Below are 22,546 nucleotides of genomic sequence, written 5' to 3' on the forward strand. Positions count from 1 at the left end.
ACAGATGCAAATGTCACTCAGGAAAACAATTTTCTTTTCTGTGAGCCTTGTTATAGATAACTTTAACACGTGGATTGCTCATCCCAGCAGCTCTTGGCGTGACCAAGCCAAACACTGAACGTGGTGGTAGAGCAGTGGACACGTGAAAGTGGATGTGCGGCCTCTGAACAAAACGCACCTGGATGAGATACCCCGAAGTGATAACACATCTACATGACCAGGTAAGACAACTGACCCAAATATCTTTGCCTCTACGGTACAGAGAATGTCTTGCCGCGAGTATGGTTGAACCCGCGTTTCCGATACAACCAGTAAGACAACCGTTAACGGTTTGCATTTAAATGTCGATGAGGACTTCCTCGCTTTAACTCATTATCATTTCATTTTTACCTATGCTTTATCACAGGCTGTATCAAACAATCCACTCATGTAAGCCTTTGCTTACGTTGGTTTTTGCTGAAGACCCTTTCACTGCTGAATTGTGTGAGAAGCATTTTTGAAGTTATAAGTAAAATAAATGACAAGTCTTTAAGGACGATCCACTTCTTATTGATCCATAGCGACGTGTCCGTTTAGATACTTATACCGCTTGCAAGTATAAGTACCTCTACTGAAAACGTCGCTGCAGTTCAACAAAGAGGTTGATCACCCATACGAGCTGTCATGACTTGTTGCTGTGGATAACACGTCTTGACCTTATGATGACATTCTCCTTATCACTGCTTAAACTCAGACTATTTAGATTTACGGAAATATTGTTTCTGTGCCTTATTCCGACGTTTCTTGACAATTCTTTGACGACAACTGTCACTGCATTACATTGTTGAAACGCTTAACGAATCTGTGACCGTAAATGCTAATATATCATGAACGTAATCCTGAACTCCTATTTTGTTATCGTAAATGTTCAACTGAGCATGTAGGGTAGTTAAGTTAAGGTCACTTTTTCGGTCGGAGGTAAACGTTAGCCAGGTGAGTTCTTAATTGTCAGGTTGTTTTCATGTTATACACTTCTAATAATGAACAGTGAATACATGGCAACGTAGAGATGAGAATGGTGGGTACCGCTTCTGATCAAACAATGCAGGTTTTAGTAGTACTCAGACTACACTAAGACGAGACTCGGGTCAGGTCTTGAGAGAAAATGAACGAACCGTAGCCTAAATAGATTAAAACCTGCATCAGCAATATTCCAGCTCCGTCCCTGCGGCCTGTAGTGAGTTCAGTCCTACGCCGCAATCACCAATATCCCAGTTATATAGCGACGGTCTGTAAATAACTGAGTCTGTACCAGGCAATTCAGTGACATGTGTCAACCCAGTCAAAGAGCCAGACCATCGCATCCCGTTTGTCGCCTCTCAGAACGAGCACGGGTTACTGAAGACCAGTTCTAACCCAGATTTTCAAGGGCCATAGTCTGTAAATAATAAGGTCTGAACCTCTTTACGACAAACCAGCGGTTGATATGACGAGCATCACGGTACACGGATTAGCAACTGACAAGTCAAGGAGCCTGTCCTCCTGTCCATTTGGTTTACCATCACAAGCACAGGTAGCCATGACCCATTTCTAACCCGGACACTTTACTGGGTGCCCCCAATTAGAGATGAAAGACAAAGTACAGGATACACGAACCGCGTTCTAAGGTGCAGACGTTCACTGGCCCCCTTCCTCAGCAATATGTACCGGAGGAAATGTCAAACAGACGTGACCTACAATACATCACACTTCTACAACTAAGGGCAACGGAGTGCCCACAGCCCTCGCTCCAAGTGGGTCGACTTGCTGGGTCATACATTTCACACACAAGGCTTTCTAGATAGGACATAAACCAATGGTGAACGTTCAGAGAATCTTTTGTCAAGAACAGTTGCTATAGGTTATGGACACGACATGAGCTGCTCACAGGAAGCATCCGAAGTAAAGGGCGAAAATGTGAAAATATGTAAAACTGATTACGACTGATAGCATCGATTCCCATCATGTTGGTAAGTGAGTATGGGTTTACGCCGCTTCTAGCAATCTTCCAGCAGTATCACGGTGAGGGACACCAGAAATAAGCTTCACACATTGTATCCATGTGTGGAATCGAACCTGAGTCTTCAGTGTGACGAGCAGGCGCTTAGACCACTAGGCTACCCCACCGTCCCTCCATCATGGTAAATGGAGATAAGGGTAGGTTCAGTTGGCAGACACAAACGAGAAACTCTAGACAAACATGCCCTAGTGAGCATTGTCCATTTTCAGGTTTATAGGTAGACTAACGTTCTGTGCATGAATATATATCACTTTGATAGTAACAAATAAACCTATTTCAATTGAAAGGAGCCCCATTAAGATTCAGGACCTGAGGAAATCTGGACTTGCTTCATACAGGGTTTAAGCATTGCAGGGCCGGCCAAGCAGTAGGGAAAATAATGTGGTTCAGGGACTGCGAGACAGGTTAGCTTTCAGTATGCAGACCTGTGCACGACGGTAAGCTATTTATCATGACATCAGTAAACATTCAAGAAAATGTTGATATGAGGACTACTTATCTGCATACAAAAGACGGTGGCCACAAGACAGATAACCTTGCATTAACCGACATGACAGTACAATAAGGGCGCGATTCGGAACATGACTCGGAAGTGGTAGAAGGCTGGAGGGTTTATTGTCTCGTACAGACGAGTGGACAAAGAGATACAAACAAGATACTTAAGAAAGGTGCATTCAGGATCAAAACTAAAAGGTCTGTATGAAACGGCTTCTTTCATCTCTCGATAGAGCAACGTTGTACAGATGGGAACGTCTGATATTTGAACTTGTTTTAGAGTTGGGTAGTGGAGGTTAATCGTTAAAGCCTACTGCAGCCTGCACAGTCTTACGGGAACTGCTAACGTTCTTTGGTTGCCAGGGTAGCTTACGTCTTGTAGCGTCACAACACAGATATCTGATTTGACCTACTGAACAAAGATACGCATGTAGTGAATAAGATTCAAGAATGACTTGATCATAAAAAGAGGGAATTGAAAAACACGAAAAGGTCTAACAATCTATGAAACTCTATGAAAATGCCGTATAATGTTATTCACTTTGACGTATGTGTGACATCATATTCATTAAGGCGCTTGCTTTGAACTAGTTCTGTGTTCAAGAATAACAGAATGACTCATACGACTCAATATCCGACCTATTAACTGAAATAATAGTCAGTCAGTCAGACTAGTTTTTGTTCCTCGTATACTACTCAGGTGTATTCTCATCTCTGTATTTCAGTTAAAACCTGGGTTCGATTCCCACATGGGTACAATGTGCGAAGCACATTTCTGGTGTACCCAGCCGTGATATTGCTGGAATATTGCTAAAAGCGGCGTAGGACGAAACTCACTCAATGAGCAGAACAATGATAAAAATGCCTCTAAAAGCGTATTTAAAGTGGCTGTCAGTATACGCAGTTACCAGGCAATCTTGATATTCCGACCGAGGGAATTATGTCGCCATAAACGGTGAAAAAGGTCTGTTTGTTTCCACCGTCGTATTGTGAAAGAGGATAATTCCTCACGACGATGTACTGACAAGGGCTGCCACAGGAACCCTTCATCCGTGTCTACGGTGCGAAAGAGGATGGTTTTAGCACTATTCCAGCAATATCACGTCATGGAGGTCGGAACTGAAATATAGACGTCCATGCGGACGGAATTCTGACACAGCCGTTCGGAGGTCGAGACATAAGCATTGTAAATACACCACGATGAAAGAAGGTTCTGGGTGCGCACCATGAGAACATGTTCCTACAGCAGCAGTGGAGATCAAATGGGTACTTTGGCTGAAACCTGGTAAGGGGAGGTATCACATAAGAACAGCTAGGAAGGTTCTGATGATTCGTGCAAGAAAACCGCTCAATTGACGTGGATCGAAACTAACGTCCAGTGGTACTTCCATCTGCCCAGTGAGTAAGTCAGAACAATGAAGTCAAAGGTTGACCACGCACCACTAATAAGCTCATATCGCTGTCGACTGAGGTTGCAGAATCTTGTAGCATTATCCTGGTCACCCAGGTTCCCAGGCGTCACCGATTTACACATTTGGGATGTTCTTGTCAGAAATGTTCGAAGCCGATTCCTAAGAATTTGCAAAAGTCCTGGTCGGCCTTACAAGAAGAATGGCAAGGGATATGAAGACAGACGTTTGCTATATAGAATGCCTTGGAATAATATCGCGCTAGCGTCGATGCTCACGGACGTGGACAAAAGTGAGTTTAGTGTTACGTGGCCTCTAGTAATATTCTAGTAATATCACGGCGGTGTGGTGGCTCATTCTACCCCAATCAGCTCACATACGGCGGGGAATGCCAGAAATAAGCTTCGCACATTGTACCCAGTTGGGGATTTGAACAAAGGTCTTCGGCGTGATGAACGAACTCTTTAATCACTTGACTACCAAATCGTCCCGCATGACAAGATGGTGACTGCATATATTATATTATATATTATTAAGAAGTCTTGAGCTTGTACTGATTACGAGCAAAGAATTTGACTTTCACTTATATACTCAGAAACTGTTTTACCACGCAGTCATATATAATCATTGGGACATATATAATCTAGATTGTCTAGTTTTATCAATATTGTCATATTTCATCTTATTTATAGCTTTAATAACATATTACATCTAATCATATTTTTTCATGCTGTACATATATTGTAGCGGTGCATGACAGATTACGTTAAATCATGTTTTTCCATGCTGTATATATATATATATATATATATATATATATATATATATATGTGTGTGTGTGTGTGTGTGTGTGTGTGTGTGTGTGTGTGTGTGTGTGTGTGTGTGTGTGTATGTGTGTATATACAGCATGGAAAACATGATTTATATATATATATATATATGTATTGTTGTGGTGCATGACAAAGCGAAAATGGTATGCCGCAGATGACAACATATACAGCAGTGGTCTGTTAGTAATTTCAAGTATATACCGACAAATCAGTGTGCTCAACGATGCACTTGGTTCGCTAATCTCCAATCTTAATCGTTGAGTGCAAAGCATTGTACTAATCCGTGAAGAATTGGTCTTCAGCAACCCATACTTGCACTCGGCGACTAACGGGGTCAAGTGGTCAGGCTTAGTGTCATCGTATCTCCATTGCGTTGATGCTCATTTTATCTGCCTTGTTGCATCTAAAGGAAACACCCAGCTGACCGCTAGTGTATGAAATCCTCCATAAATCTGATAAATTGTGTTCGAATCCCGGTATACCTGGATCACACTCTTGTTTGCAGATCGCCGTCAAAACGCTTGAACGTTGCTGAGTACTGCATTAAAAATCAGAGAGACTGTTCCGTCCCGAAATACATTAAGTGCATTATACTGAACATCAAAAGAAACGTAACTTTGCTTTTAGTCAAGTTTTTAAATAGATGACATAAACATAAACGCTTACTTTTGAGATTTCATCTTTTCGAAGCTTGCATTTCATGCTTTTCTGTGTATATACGAGACGTAAAAGCAGTGCTTTAAGAGTTTTTAAGAGTCGATTACAAATACGTTTTTGTTTATTCACAAGTGCAGCGGTACCTCCTGCACTTCCATCACCCTCAACAGCCCCGGCATCCACAGCTCTGGGCCGATAATGGATTTCGTGGTTCTGGCATCGTAACATTTTCCTCCACTTTCAAGAGGAAAGTAGAAATCTAAATTGAGATAGCTCCTTTATAAACGAACACTCCAAATGTCGGGATAATGTCATTGCGTATATCAGTTGAAAGAAACAGGCCCATTGTGGCTATTCCTGGTAGCACGTGGGACGTGACCCCGACCTTCCTGCTTAAATCATCAGGCATTGCTGTCGTAGACATGCCCTTTCAATTTCACGTTCTCTGGAAGCTCAAATAGGTTTGTTTACATCAACGACCAACACGGCGTTACCGTGTTATTGGTACTTCCCACGGCTGTGGAAAACTGTCTGCAGAACCACATAGTGCCATGTGAAACATAAAGATAACACCGATTACCTTTTCCATTGAACATGTTTACTACTACCACTAATGTTACTGCAACTGTTAGTTTCATGTTGCCCTGAGCTGTATTCCAGTCTGGACAATACAACCCAGTGGTTGTATTATGAACATTAACCTATGGCTTACGGTGCCAATAATAAGAAACGTCGGTCAGATTTGCCACTTTATCTACTACTAATACTATCAGCGGAAATTTTGGCTAATGATAATCACGCCATTTAAAAGCCCTATGCGTATATAAATATCTGTGTTTTATGAGGATTTTCGTTTGATGAGGGTTCATTGTCATTGACTGGAGAATGTTGTAAGTCCCGCCAAACCCTAAACTGTAGTCGTTGTCTGATTGGTTAAATCCCCTCCCTACTTTTGGCGTTTCCATGGCAACAAGTTCGACCTAGACTTAATTTGGTGGTAGTGTTCTTTTCCGGAGCAGAACTAAAAACTTACAAGACTCTCCTTCCACGGTACCATAAGCACATCAAAACATTGACTGTAATCATAATTAGCAGACATATTCATGAAGAATATTTTGCCGTTGCGGTGGATACTGAAGACGTTGTCGTCTTGCTGTGCTTGCTTCTAGATCGGCGTTACCCGCAGATTGGGGTACAATGTGCCAGTCAAGTATTATGTCTCAATTCAAAATACAGGATTAACTTAGAACAGACAAAAGAAAGAATGTGTAACTTAACTGGGGACTTTTATCGATAACCACTACTGAAACTATCGCAGTTTTCAGGGCATTATGTACCAACCAATAAAGAGCAAAACACAAAAGGACCCCAAGTTTTAGTACGGTATAACAGTAATTCTTGTTACAATACAGAACAAACCTTTTGGATAACAGCTGCTCTTTTTTTCCGAAATGAAACAGTTATAAAATGTCACTCAAAGAAGTTAGTTTTTACGTAGTCTGAATAAATGATACGAAAACAATATATTTCAATATAGACTTTTCGTAGTAGTTTACTGTATTTAATGTTTTGCGCATAACACGCCGATATCTAGTCATTCCCTACGTTGGACCCGTTGCTAAGGGTGATATTGTGGGAACACTGTTAACAGGGCAGCGACGTAAAACTAAACTCACTCACCATTCAAAGCGATTTCGGCGCTCATGATATCGTCTCCCACACGTAAACACGGACTTACAACCATAGCGCCGAGATCGGTTTGGGGAACGCGTTCAATACATCTGAAACATCCAATACAACTTCTGCACTTTTCATCAATGCAAATTCGCCAAATAGTACAGATTCCAGTGCTACCACAGAACTAAACCTGTCGAAGATAAAGACAAAACCACAAGCGTAATAACTGCTACCTCGACGACTGTTCTCTGAAGATGGCTTGAGTTCAAGACGAGAAGAGCGCGCCTGTTCCCATTTTTGATATACTTCTGGTATTCAGCGTGAATCGCAGACAGTCATTGTCGTAACGCGGCCTATTTAACTCGGAATGTGATATACAAGTGCTATTAACTTCAAACAATCCACACTTCTACTTTTCATTTGGATTTCAAACGCTTTCCCGTGGTATTGCCGTCACGTTTAGGAGCAAGTTTCTTCGATACACAAAACCCACTTGTAAATTAGTCAGCTCTTGAGCTGCGCGGTCTTAAACGAGGGGCAATCCACCGCAAGCTCCTTACGCTACACGAAGAGGCAGGTCACCTGACGCACGAACTATCAAAAGCGATAAGCTTCAGTTAAAGATTTGAACGCTTTTTACGTGAAATATGGCACATTGAGGAGTGATGAGCCTATTCTGGAACAGAAAAACCTTGCACTAGGCTTTGTTTTTGAATGAACAATTTATATTTACCTTCTTGACATGACATCTTATCTCGATTGGAGTAATGTTTCTTTAAAGCGAGAGTTATGGCTTCCAAAGCGAGAGTTATGGCTTCCAAAGAAATCATTATGAGATACGCCTCTATAACCATTGCCATAAACACAAGATAGCTAAGTGGGAAGATACTAGGTCCATTAGAATAAATTAGGGTGGTGGAGTAGCTTAGCGGTTGAAGCGTTCACTCGTCATACCAAAGACTCGGATTCAACATGAGTAGAAGTTTGGGAAGTCCATTTCTGGAGTCCATGTGACACCTGATAAATATATGTGTAAGGTTTACTTTTTACAGTTTATGGCATTGTTTCAATGCACCCACGGTTTATTTTGCACATACACATGCGTATTTATAAACGTAAAAGTCATAAATAACACATATTTCATGCAATGAGTGTTAAATAAAAGGCTAAGACAGTAAGTCAGGTGATGTAAGTAAATCTAACAATGATATGTGTACATCTGCTTATAGACTTTGATTAGTATTGGACTGTCAGTATTGCCACCACAAATATTTGCATATTTGAAAGATGAAAGCATAAAGACCCGAAGTAAGATACGTTTTGCATTAATTCCAACTTGTCATTTCTTCCATAAGACTTGTTCACTGCATTTCTTGATTATCGAGGTTCGGTACTTGTGATATACTTTGACTTTCAAGAATTTATTGTTTCAACTCGAATTTCATGTATGTACAATTCCATAATGTCCACACTGAGCACCTTGAGGCTTTTAGAACATGGCTGATAGTTAGAATAGGGTGTACCGTTATCGTTTTCGTTGAGTCGACAAACAAACAAGCAAACAAACAAGCAAACAAACAAACAAGCAAACAAACAAACAAACAAACAAACAAAAAAATAAAAAAAAATAAATACCCAACCAGCCCAGAATATAACCCATTAAAAACAAGAATCTCTGGAACCTGTCTGCCTTCACTGTCACACTGCTCATAATCCATATTAATAATTTTGTTTACGCATTCTATATCCTCGAAAACGGATGTCATTAAAGATATACCAACATATTAAACAGTGTAATAAAATAAGATCAGATGAACTGATATATCAAATCTCAGTTCATTACACCGATAGTTTACGACAGTGACTGAGTGACTGGATTAGGCAATACGCCACGTGAGGATTTCTATTTTTTTTCAGAAAGCTAAATACCCAGTTAGCCATAATGCAATCTGTCTGGCGTCTGGACACATCTCTTCATTTTGACATAGTGGCCGACACGTTATGACCAATTGGTCAGAGTCAAGGGTATTCGATTAGTCATACTCAAACAGACCCTTAAATCTGCCTATCCCTCCCTTCCCCCAAAGGATTTAACGACGAACGAGATTTTGTACAGCGCGCCGCAGCTTCTCCGTGATTTAAGTCTTGCTCCGGGCGTCTAAACCTCCCCAGTGCTATCTATCCCTCAGTTTTCCATTAAATCCTGAATGGACGTCCATATTTACTCACGTCTTGTGCTTATTTTTCTCAATTTCCAAATTGGACGGCCCCGTTCAGTGCAGCAGCAAACGACGATGCGACTCTTCTCATATAGAATGATCCTTTCCTGAGCTTCACAGGCTGAGCCGATAGACAGTCCGCTCTTCGTCTTAACGCAATTGCTTCAAACTTATTTACTCCCTGTAAAAGCAATATCCAAGACAATGAACTTTGGGGGAAATCGATTTTATTGAGAAGTGTACCAGTCTGCAGTGCACTTAGGTAACGTTTCATTAATTCTTCGTTTTGAAGAACATATTGTCTATTCCTTTCAATCATCACAAGAAATATGAATGTAATGTGTAGATGTTTCAAACTTGATACAGCAACGGTTAGATGAAATTTTGTCGAGGGAAAAGCTGATGAAATATATTTCAGGTTAAAATATTCCTCCCCATATTTCATATCTAGATCACTTAGAAAGTGTTTCCAAACCACCAATTTATATAGCGCTAATAATATCGTCATTGTATATACAGAAACTCAATATTCTTTCGCACGGGGTATGACTAAGATTAAATGTAACATTCCCCTGAACGATTATACATTTATGGTCAAAAACTCAATTATAATAGATAAATATACTTTAGTTATGATACATCTCCATCGAATATCATTTGAAAGTCAAATACTTCCCCCCCCCCCATTAAATACACACACACCTGCAGATGCATACATGATATAACACACATAGAATCGACACAGTCGGCTGATGACAACCGCCAGGTGCCAGGTGGATGTTCAAGGAGTATATGAAACCCCCAAACCACAAAATTAAGTTGATGTTTAATACACACATCCCTGTAAATATCCGCATTTGATGCACAAAATGCAAGGCAGGTGTTTGAACCACAGTGTATACTTGCCGTGTAGCGACTGAAGGTTTTCACGACGCACACACACACGCGCACGCATGCACGCACGCATGCACGCACGCACGCACATCGCAAAAACACAGCTGATTTGTGTATATGTGTTACATTCGCTACTACCAGAGTCCTGGGCCTAGATTTTCGAACCTCTCCTAGTGCTATAATAGTCGTAAGTGCCATACATTAACATTAACTTACGACTATCTTAGCCCTAAGAGAGCTTCGAACATCTAGGCCGTGTTTCACATAACTATCGTACCAACTATACAGTGACATACGCTTACGACTGTCGCAGCGCTACGATAGCGTTGTGAATCTGGATTCAGGTTGACATCTCCCAATCTTACCCACTTTGTATGTTACACAATGCACACAATGAACAAACTCGGTATCAGTTACAGAAAACAAATCAGTAAGTCATCTGTTCTGACGTGATAGTCACGATCCAATGTCAAGAGATGAATCACTAAGATTAAACATGTCTGAGATGCATCACCCGATTCGAGCAGACCGCACAGGTCATTCAACAGGACACGTGGATTTCTCATGGTAGCTATTGCTTGTTGTCCAAGTTAGTGGATGTATTTAAACGTTGGGAACTTTCTCATGCAACAAATACTTCATGAGCGTGAACTGGAAGTAAAAATGTTCCTTGGTTTCACAACACCACAAGTAAAAGAAATGTCGGGAACAGAAGTGTTTTATTTTATAAAAAGGAAATACTTCGCTTCTTTTTTCCATTTTGGGATTTCCCATTTCCCGCAGGCGTCGTTAACAAAGCTCGCATACTCACATGGGACCGAGTTATGCAAGTTATGGTGTAGGTATCGGAATGGCCCGAGCTGATCCGACTGCAGCAATTATAGGTCACCGTAACCGGAACAGTTATTTCACTCTCACAGCAAAGAAACTTGGGTGGTTGGGAGGCGAAGAACTGACTGGAATCCACATGTACCTCTCTGTCATATCGAGGGTTTCACTCGTATATTTATCAAGTCAATATTTGCATAACATTTGAGAGCGAACGCAAGATATTCTTGTCACCTGGAAAACGTCATAGCGACGGTGCCATTGACCGTTGCAAATAAACGTGTTGGAAGCGAGCTACAAAGGAATGCGGTAAACACATAGCCGCTCTTACGCAACATGCTCGAGAGAAACCCATGAAAAAACAGATGACTTGTATGTTTCATGATAATTACGTGAAAATGGTATACGTTTCCTGTTAGATTTTATCTACTGTTTAGACGAGCCAAGCCCGATTGCCAGAATGTCACTTTCTATTTGTGACAGAAAGGCTTCAAGTGGTACATAGTTGTTTAACATTTGTGTCAATATACTCTTTTGTTTAGTACTTGGTTTCAGATTGAGGCATATAAGTTTCGATTAGTGTTTATGTTAAAGATGATAAATCAGAGAGTTTGACAGACGTGCATAAGTCTCTGAAATAGTGATTAATAATATTTTAAGTGATAATTTACATATATACATAAATATCCCTCTAACAGACTGGCGTTCTGTCCGCTTATCTAGTGAGTGAGTGAGTGAGTTTAGTTTTACGCCGCACTCAGTAATATTTCAGCCATATGGCGGCGGTCTGTAAATAATCGAGTCTGGACCGTACAATCCAATGATCAGCAGCATGACCATCGATCTGCACAATTGGGAACCGATGACATGTGTCAACCAAGTCAGCGAGCCTGACCACCCGATCCCGTTAGCCGCGTCGCCTCTTACGACAAGCATAGTCGCCTTTTATAGCAAGCATGGGTTGCTGAAGGCCTGTTCTACCCCAGGACCTTCACGGGTTCCGCTTATCTAGACTTGCCTCTTGAAATGAGGCAGTACCGCAGTACCGACGTACCGCCGTACCGCCGTCGAGCCAGTCTATGGGTCTGGTTTTATGGTTCTTTAAGCTGTATATATCAGCTGCATCACAGCGTGTTGGTATCAGGATGCATGGTTACCAGACGGTATGCTGCTATCAGACGGCTAGCTCTATGGGCACGGGAACGGTGCTGACAACCCTGAGACCTCAGAAAGGCAAATCTGAGATTCCAGACATCGATCGTAGGTTTCTGACACGCCTAAAAGGAATGAAGGAGTGAGTGAGATTAATTTTACGCCGCACTTAGCAATATTCCAGTCATATGGGGATGGCCTGTAAATAACCGCGTCAGGGCCAGACAATACTGTGATCAACAGCATGAGCATCGATCTACGCTAATTTGGACGTGATGACGGGTCAACCAGCGTTTGCAATACTTCATTATGCCTGTTGGAGATCAGGGCCTGCTGCCCTCGTGCGGACTTTAAAATCTACACGCCCTGAATGAAACCTGAAGGCCCATTTTGTTAAAGTCAGACTAATAACAATTAAAATAGGCTACACTCTACACAGTTTCACACTGTTTCTACAAATTCAGTTAGTGAATCCTATGGCTTAGAGAGGCGGGCGTTTTTCCCGCTAAACACTGCTATTGATATTCCTATGCGCAATGCACTGCAATACCAGGAAGTGAACCTGTAAGATATCGTTACATGAAGGATCATGGATGATTCCCGAACGTTAATAACGTAAAAAAATCAGAAAGACTGAAAAAGACTGATAATCTACTGAAGGCCACAAGGATCTGCAAATATTTAAAACTGCCGGACCGATACAATAACCACCTTCGCTGGGCCTCCCTGCCAGCGGTTATTTGGAACACTGGTGTCAACCATGTCAGCGAGTCTGACCACCTGATTCCGTTAGTCGCCTCGTACGACAAGCATGGGTTAATGAAGATCAATCCTAACTCGGATCTTCACGGTCAAAGGAATTAATGAATGTTGCCTAACGCTAAAGTCAACACAATTAAGTGACTGAAGTTCTGAACAAAACACTTTATTGGAAAAGATTACAAGGATGAGATGGAGTTTAACGGTGGGTTGAACTCTTTACTGAAACTCTTTTCCACGGCATTCCAGCCACTCAACGTGTGTTGACAGCAATTATTGGCTTCGCGTGTTATACTCATGGAGATTCAAAGCAGCACCTGTGGCGAACACTCTAACATCGCGGCTGTGTAACCATGACAGGTCCGAGTTAGAATTGGTCTTCAGTAAACCTTGATTGTCGTAAAAGGCGACTACCGGGATTAGGTGGTCAGGCTAGCTGACTTGGTTGACATGTTTCAGTTGTATAGATCAAAGCTCACGCTGTTAATCTGTTTCAGACCCCATTATTTACAGTCCGCCGCCATATAAACGGAATGCTACCGAGTGCGGCTTAAACAGCAACCAACCAATGCGGGTGGTCAGATTCACATTGTGTAGATCGATGCTCATGCTATCAATCATTGGATTGAATGGCCTAGACTCGAGTATTTAAATACCGCTGTCATACTGCTGGAATACTACTGAGATCGGCGTTAAACACGAACCAAATCAACTAAACCACCGCTGGTCGCGCAAAGAAGAGATTTAGGATCACCATTAACATTGACATCCCTGTGTGCTTTTTGACAGCACAAGATGACACTGACGGCAGCGTTCACTGACGCCATACAACGTTAATCGCCGCTCGTGGTTTTTGAGGTTTCCTAACAATTAAGAATGACATTAGATCGCCCAAAATATTGTTCTGATTTTCACTCGCAAATACGTGCCTTATGTTTGAGCCAAATAGTTATTTATTAAGTTGGTATCTGTCTCGATTTTCTTACTGAGGTGAGTGACATGTAAATTAACAGTGTTGTTCAAATCAATTTTCTGGTGAGGAAGATTAATTACGGTGCATAGGTTAGCGTCTCATTGACCGTTTTACGTGTCGTGTTGCGTTGAATTGTGATAAACAGGGTTGGTCTGATTATCGACATTCCATGCGGTAACCTTCCGCTCTTCCACAGTAGGTCATAACCGACCAGCTTTTAGGGCCCGAAAGTAGGTCACGGTACTTCGCGAGACCTTACATGTACGGTGTTTAGTACTTCCGGTGGCAAACAACGTTTCATACCTGTTTTGAGTGGCCTCATGGTTGTCAGTTGACAGTAAGGAACTAATAATCCTTGCAGGTATAACAAAATTTCCGCTCTAACCATCCCCCAAATAAGCCATTTATCACGACTGTAAGCGGCTATGACGGCCAAGCATAGGTGCACACTAGTGACGTCATATTTGGAACCAGAAATGGGTCTTCAATATACGCTTGTCACCGGAAATCTTGTACCGGAAGTAATCTGGTCGCGAGACTTGCAGACCATACAAGCACATACTCGTGCCAACTCACGAACGCGCAAGCGCACGGTGGAGTATACGGACACATTTGCGTCTCACTATTTTTCCATTACTAGGACTTCACGAAAAGGTTGTTTAGAAACATTAATATTAAGTGAATTATCCCAAATAAAGCTCAGTTAATATGAGCAAACTGTTTTGAAACTGTTTTGTTTTGTCTGTTGGTGTGTTTCTAACTTCCTGTTGTTTGTAATACCCCTGTATGAATCTGTTTATTGTATAGTAGGGGTGGTGAAGTAGCTTAAAAAGTTGACTCGGCACGTCAAAGTCTCGGGTTCGATTCCCCCACATGGGTACAGTATGTGAATATTGCTAAAAGGGCATAAAGCCTTACTCACTCACTCACTCACTCACTCAGGAAATAAAGACCTGTTACTGCACCTTGAAACACCCTGACAAACCCAACCGTCAATCGTGTATATGAATAACGGCAGATTATGTACACAGTAAATACGTGTTCTTACAAGGTAAATAGCAAGGTGAACAATGCGATGGGTCAAGGCGGTTAGGTACTCAAACACTTGTAAACAAGTTCACCTGCTATACATTCAAGTACAAAATACAGAAAGAAGCGTTTAAGATTATGGTGAGGAACTTCTACACAGAAATATTTCTGTTTTATTGCCATGTGTACGTGTGAGAGAAATTCCCACAGAGAACACTATCTTTGCCCTTTCCATTTACCATCTTCTTACCAAAGGCAAAACAAACTAATCAACATCATAGTCGAATCTTGGATTCTACCTACAATCGTATGATCCTCGCCGCGTAAGCTCAACTCTACATGAGGCAACCTTATCTTTATAGTATTATACGTGAGTGAGTGAGTTAGGTTTTACGCCGCACTCAGTAGTATTCAAGCTGTATGGCGGCGCTCTGTAAATAATGGAGTATGGACGAGACAATCCAGTGATCCCGGACCTTCATTTATACGGAAATACAGTATATTATGTTCTTAAGAAAAGTCTTTCGATGTTTCGCTTGAAAGAGTAATATGGTGATTTGGCTTTTGCGGATCGGGTTACAGTTGTCGACCTTATGCCTTGAATATTTGATCGGCTTCACAGGCGGATTGACAAGACGCACTATTCGCCACAAGTGGTTTTGCGGAGTTACCATGATCCAATGATCGCGCTTCGAATCCCAGATGCTTATTAAGGATTTGTTACTACCTTGCGTTATACCCCTAAGTTACTACACTGGGTGGCGTCGAGGAGTTGGGTCGTCGTTTACTTTCCAGCCCCAGGTTACGCGTGAAATAACGATAAAAAACCCACAACCAATCCTTCAGACTGTAACTCGTGTTCTGATTTAAGACGATGGTGAGAGAATGCACGCTTTAGGTATAAAATTAATAATTTTCTATACGAATTGGACCTCTGTATGTGCAGGAGCTCACGGAAGACGACAAAAATGTGCTTGTGTCAACCAAGTCAGCGAATCTGACTATCTGATCCCGTTAGTCGCCTCTTACGACAAGCATGGGTCGCTGAAGATCAATTCTAACCCGAATCACGGTCCATACCCTGCAAGGAGCTCTCCAATAAAGAGAAAACACAAGGAAGGTCGGCTTGGGGTTAGTAGTCTGTATCTTCACGGGGGTATTGAAGTTAAAATTACACTTTGTCTATAAATTTGGTAATATTCTATACTTGTTACTCCAGTATACGTGCTATGATCTGAAACGCGATGCGTAACTCTGTTTTTCTTCTTGGGGCGGTGTGGAAGACTAGTTCGCTCGTCATGACCAGGACCCAGGTTCGATTCCCCATATGGACACGAAGCCCATTTCAGGTGTCCCCCGCCTTCATACTGCAGGAATATTGCTTAAAAACGGCATAAAACTATCTTCACTCACTCACTCACTCACTCGCTGTTTATCTTCTTCTCTTTAAGGTGACCATTAACACAGACTTACGATTGTCACTAAGGTTGACTTGTACAGTGGGATAACGAAAACTGAATCTAGGCCAGACAATGAAATGGCCGACATCATGAGGTATCAGTCAATCAAACTGTATAGACAACTAACACAAGACGTCTGTATGTAATTCAATACGAATCACCAGGGCTGTGTGTTAGCCTGGTGGTTAATACGTTCGCTCGTCACGCTGAAGACCCGGGTTCGATTACCCACATGGGTACAAAGTGTGAAACCCATCTTCTGATGTCCCTGGCCCTGATATTGTTGGATTTGTGCTGAAAACGGTATAAAACTAACTCGATCCCATACAAATTACCAGCAGGTTGCCACAAGTGACATAATCAATGCCCTTGTCTGACTCTATGTAATTAGTCTGAATCAGGCGTAACGCCAACTACCGTTACATTAGTACGGTGGTGCATCTCGTACGGATTCATTTTCACGTTTATCTACTGACCTGGGTATTATGAAGGTCACGTGAGATAACAAATCTCATTGCATATCTTATCCGGGTCTAACTAACCCGTGACTGATACCGAGCTATAAATCAAGAAACGCGCACCCTCACCCCCGCACGAGCAGTGCATGACGTCACAACAATGTTGAATGGTTGGTTAACATTTTAGTATCGCCATTTGTGTAATCGCTTATAAAGCTCCGAGGTTAAAGCGTTCGCTTTTGACACGATAGACCAAGTTTTGATTCACAATATGGGTACAATGTGTGAATCCTAGTTTGGCATTGCTCGCTATGCTATTAGGGGAATGTTTCTGAAAGCCGAGTAGAGCCACACGCACACATTCACGAGTCTATTGGTATCGTAATCAGGGATTTTCAATTTTTTCTTTTTTTAAAAAAAACCCAAAAAACAAGAAAAAGATAACACGTGATATGTTAAATCTTCTGGGTTAGAGTCATGGTTGGGGAATTTCAAAGTGATTGACGTAATAAATACACTTTAGTTGTGTATTGGGTGAGTGAACGAATCTAAGGCCGTCTTTTGCACATTTATCAAGATTACGTGCAGGATTTTCAACATTTTCAACATTTTCAACATTTTCTCGATGGTGTGCTTACATGTACATAAAGCATCTTTTCTGTATATGATTGCCTCGGCTCATTTCGGTCAGTCAGGGAAGAATTCGGTGTTCAAACGGAACATTAGAATCGTTCAAATTATTTGTTTGCATTTGTCTCCATGTCAAACTGACAGACTCTCTCCACGTCAGTGTGCCAGGATAAAACTAGTTTCCAGCAAGCCTTGCTTATCAGAGGAATTGACTGTCCTTGTAATAAATGGCGACGGTCAGGATTACGCATGTCATCGTATTCCAGTTTTCTGGTGTTCCCCGCCATGGTAGTGCTAGAGTATTGCTAAAAGCGGCGTAAAGCTAAACTCACTCACTGTTCACAAGCGTCGGCCATGATGTAAGATCTTTATGCGACGGTATGTTGCGTTGCCCGTTTCATAGCGACTGCAATATCACTACCCCCATTGCATCTGGTGATATTGGGCGCTTGGGTAACTGAGTGGTTAATGCGCTCGCTCGTCCCGCCGAATGTCCGGGTTTGTTACCCATAATCACTGGGTACAATGTGTGAAGCATTTTTCTTGCCTCCCTGCCGTGGTGTTGCTAGAATATTGCAAAAAAGCGGCATTAAACCAAACTCACTCATTCACTCGCTCTGGAGTTGTTACACAGGCAGTGAAATAAGCACAGTGACCTGTGAATACGAGCTGTCCCGTGATTACCAGATTCAGACTCTGAGACGTCTGTTACAGTAGACCAGCAGGTGGCGCTGACGCCACTCTGATACTACCTCGGTAAAGTTAGTCTTATATAGACGGAACCAGGGGGGAAAGGGAAAGAAATTCGGCCAGCAATCAACACCCACGCGCCCTCATATATCCCACAAGACCTATCAGAAATGCTACTTGGAACTAATCCGCCCATGCCTTTGTTATTTTATTTGCATGCTGCCTTGTTTTTATTGAAGCATTTTCTGTATCAATGGCGGCGTGAAGGAGCTCCTCGGGTGGAGATTGCTTGGCTGGCGTCTTGGGTTTCAGCACGAGTCTTCCGCTGTAAGTGAATTCCACATTGGAAGGGAAAGAATGGAATTTCACTTGCGATAATAAAGTTTCTTTTGAACTCCGACCCAGATTTAGCATAAATGACGTCGGCCTTAACGGAGACCATGTACTGCTACGACTGGTAGCATAATCACTGATACTAGAATGCTACGCTGACGCGATGCACTGTGAGCCTGTTCAAAGAATACCTTCAGTATGTGCGTAACGGAGTTTTATCAGATTCCCGTACCTTTCGCCTCCGTTTTTGAAAAAGGTAAGTTTAATATCAATGTGTTCCAAAGTGGTGTTTTGGCACGCACTTTATCACAATATATTTATTTTTTGTGCCGACTTAACATACATATTTTGACTGTGCATGCTGCTTTTATCGAAATATGTGTTGATATTGTTGACGGTAGAGCTGCGTACGTAACACCTGAAACGAAAACGGATTCGTCTAAATTTGTTGACGATTTTCATGAAAAAGGAGCACATACTAGGTATATGACTGCATAATCGTTTTCGGTTATGTTTTACAAATAACCGGATTACATGCGGACTTGATAATCTCAAGCCTAAACATAACACAGATAACTGAAAAAAATAAAGCTGTACTGATATAGAAATAGACTGGCAACATGCCTCACTTGACTTGACCCACGCGGCTTTATCACCTTGGAATATGCACGATGTCTCCGGTTTATTTACAGTGTGTTATGTTTCGTGAAATACAAAAAAATATGAATCTACATGTAGTCCACCATTACAAATAAACAACTGCATGTAGAGCAACTGATGGTATTTCGATATGCATGCTCTGGCTTGCATGCACTTCACGAAGCAGATGTAGTGAGGCAGGAAGACAAACAGATGCATTATCTGGCTTTACCCATCACATTGTTAATCATGTCACTTTCGTCATCTTCATTTTCACTGCTGCTGCTTTACTTGTGTTATCGACATGCTTATGTAAACGTGTATTGATCATATTGCTGAAGCAGGATCATATTCCTTGCTTGTGAAATTTGATTTTCACAGCATTTACCCTTTTCTAGTTCCAGGAAGACGTAGGCATATGACGTCATGATTTCCTGTGTTTTCGTCATCGTGTTGTGTGCTGTCAATCTCGTCATGGGACAAGACAACGTAGCTTGTGGTTCGTTGGTGAACTCTACAAACACGACCAACGGGTGAGATATTTTAATTTCTGATTGCAGCGGTTCAGTATTTCAAACATTATTACCGACCTAAAATTCAACACATTCGGTTACCGTGTCACCACATAATTCATTGTACCTCAATGAAAAATATGTAGACTAAACGTTATACTTTAACGTTATATTTCATGGTCTTTTACGTCTCTCCTTCGTTCTATTACCTGTGAGGGACGATGGATTAAGAGAGCGGTATTCATCACACCAAAGGTTCAGGTTCGATTCCCAAATACACCCTCACCCCCCGCTCCCATTTCCCCACCCCAACCCCCTCCCTGTATTGAGGCGTATGCATCGTTTAACGATGGAACATTACCGTAAACGCATGTAAACGCGGCAATCCTGGTTCACCGATGGATTTCTTCAATGCCGAGATAGATGAGAATGTCTACGACGTCGAAATGAACGTTTTGTCCCCTATTGTTCCACTGTCCCACCGACGCCGATGGTGGAAGAGTGATGGTGTGGAGAGCCATACCTTACACTAGGAGGTGTAACTAGGTGGTAATGCAGAGGAATCTGGCAGCAATACGGTACCTCGATGAAATAACTCACTGTCATCTTCTTCCGAACATTAAAACACGGAGGGAGATATTTCAGCTTGACGATGATTTACCACACATCGTGCCACCGATGTCTTTCCTCATAACGTCAGTGTGTCGCAAGGGTCTCCGGATTTAAACCGGATCGAGCATCTGTGAGATCATCGGCTAACGTGTATCAAGATCATCGGTAGATGTGTATCAACGCCTACATACGCCACAGGCACTTCTACAACTGACCAACGCTTTGCAGAAAGGATGGAGAGTTACACAGGACTGATACCAGACCTGTTCAATCTGTGTCAAGGAGGTGTAGAGTGTCAAACCAGGAACAGACCAGAGTGCTCCCTCATGAACGTGCGTGTCACGTGACAAGACAATCAGTGTGCACATATGTTCTCAAAATATGTGACTATCATCGTACTAAACTTCAGATTTTATCAATAAGAAAAAGATGAACTAACTTTAAAAGTTTTAAAACCCGCATATTTTTTTTAAATGAGTTCGTTCTAGAGAAGTTGGTTTCTAGTATCCCTATGGAAATGAACTTCCGTGGTTCCAACGGTACAAGAATCTGTATCGACGCGTGGTACTTCGATAATAAAGAAGTTGTTATCCATAACGTTTGTCAACTTTGTTCCTATGGTGTTGCTGGAATGATACTAAAACAGATTAAAACTTCTCATAAGCAATGATTATTTATCTTTGTATGTCAAGGATATAATCTACGTCACCAGTCAAATATTGGGTGTAGTAGACTTGGGCACCGTTATACAGAACCTTTGCTACACATGTCGCACATCTATATTAACGTAAGGGAGTCTTGGCGCTGAGATCGTTTGTACAACAACGGCTCTAGTGCTCGTCTGGACCTCCATACAGTGAGTACAATATGAAGTATGCGAGTCTCGTATTCTGGTAGTAGTGGTGTGAGGTGGCCTTTTGTCAGTTTGATACCCATACTTCGTATAACAAAGTTGGACGTCACCGTGAAATGCTGATTGTCATCTGACGCTGTCGCTTCCTTGGTATCCATTAATAAAACGCTATCGTGTAATCCGTAGCATTTCTTTTACTTCTGTTTCTGTAATCTGAATGTCAGATTGGGTTAAAACAAAGTACTGCTCCTCATACGTAAATAGAGAAGCCAAATCAAACTGGTGAACGTCCAAGAAAAGAATACACATTCATACAACTTCTGAGCATGTGTTTGGATTCAAACCACGGACTTTCTGACGGTTGTCTACATGGCCAAAGAGATTAGTTGACAATCTATCGATGGTTTTACATTCTTCTTTGAGACTCCCACTTACTGACTTCCTTTCTCATCAAGCTGGCATACTGAATACTGTTTCGGGTCGGTGGGGTATTAGATGGTTAAAGCATCCACACCTCCCACTGAAGACCTGATTTCGATTCCCAAAATGAGTACAATGTGTGAAGAACATTCTAGGTGTCCCCTGTCGTCATATCGCCTGAATATTGTTAAAAGTGGCATAAATAATACCTACTCACTCTCTCACTCACTGAATACTGTGTTAAATCTAATTCCGTTATCATTGCAGGTCTCTGACCACCATCATGGCCAAACACGAAGCTGCACTGCTGCTGCTGCTGGGGTTCGGGGGGTTCTCCATCCTCCTGGCTCTACTCTACAACGCCATCAGAAAGTACGTCTTCCACGACGCCGATAACCTTGACACGACGTTCGACGCCGGTGGGAAAGTCAGCACAAGTCTGACTGCTGTCACCGTGGCATCGCAGCTTTTGTGGCCTGGAGACTTACTACAGAGCACCACCGTCGCCATCAAGGTAGCTTGGTCAAGAGAAGTCACGTGAATGCTTGACGTCCATCTTAGTCGCAACGACATTGTTACGCTCGCGTATGTTTCTTCTTTAGCGTGGGGTTATAGATGTCCAGTGACCAGATTGCAAACTGAATACCCTTTCTCGTCAGTATCAGTGGTAAAAGTGATGAAATATTAACATTAGTTAGACACTACAAGGAATGCTTCTGTCATAAGGTGATAGTTCTTTAACGTGTCCATTTAGTCAGCTTTAACGAAACCCGTGAAGATCCGGGTTAGATTTGGTTTTCAGCAAGTAAGACTAGAGGGATCGGGTGGCTAGGCTCGCCGACTGGGAATACATCCTCGAACCCTAATTGAATAGATCAATGACATGCCGTTGACCAATGGATAGTCTTATCCAGACTCGAATATTTCCACATATTGCTGAGGTGGCGTTCAACCACAAATGAACAAACCGCTCTGATGA

At 42.0% G+C, this 22,546-nt stretch overlaps 1 protein-coding gene across 2 annotated transcripts in view; it reads left to right on the top strand.

Moving 5' to 3' along the window:
• LOC137272839 (uncharacterized) overlaps positions 1-22,546 on the top strand; it is a 34,562-nt gene continuing 12,016 nt past the window's right edge. Inside the window, exons 1-3 of one of the 2 annotated variants that reach the window (XM_067805246.1) lie at positions 1-221; positions 19,569-19,703; positions 21,835-22,081. In XM_067805246.1, coding sequence (XP_067661347.1) covers positions 19,597-19,703; positions 21,835-22,081 — 354 coding nt within the window. In that variant the 5' untranslated portion in view covers positions 1-221; positions 19,569-19,596. Of the gene's footprint in view, positions 222-18,663; positions 18,788-19,568; positions 19,704-21,834; positions 22,082-22,546 lie in introns of those variants that run through there. The other variant, XM_067805247.1, reaches the window with a different exon arrangement.

The sequence above is a fragment of the Haliotis asinina genome, chromosome 2, assembly GCF_037392515.1.
Source record: "Haliotis asinina isolate JCU_RB_2024 chromosome 2, JCU_Hal_asi_v2, whole genome shotgun sequence".
Lineage (NCBI taxonomy): Eukaryota > Metazoa > Mollusca > Gastropoda > Lepetellida > Haliotidae > Haliotis > Haliotis asinina.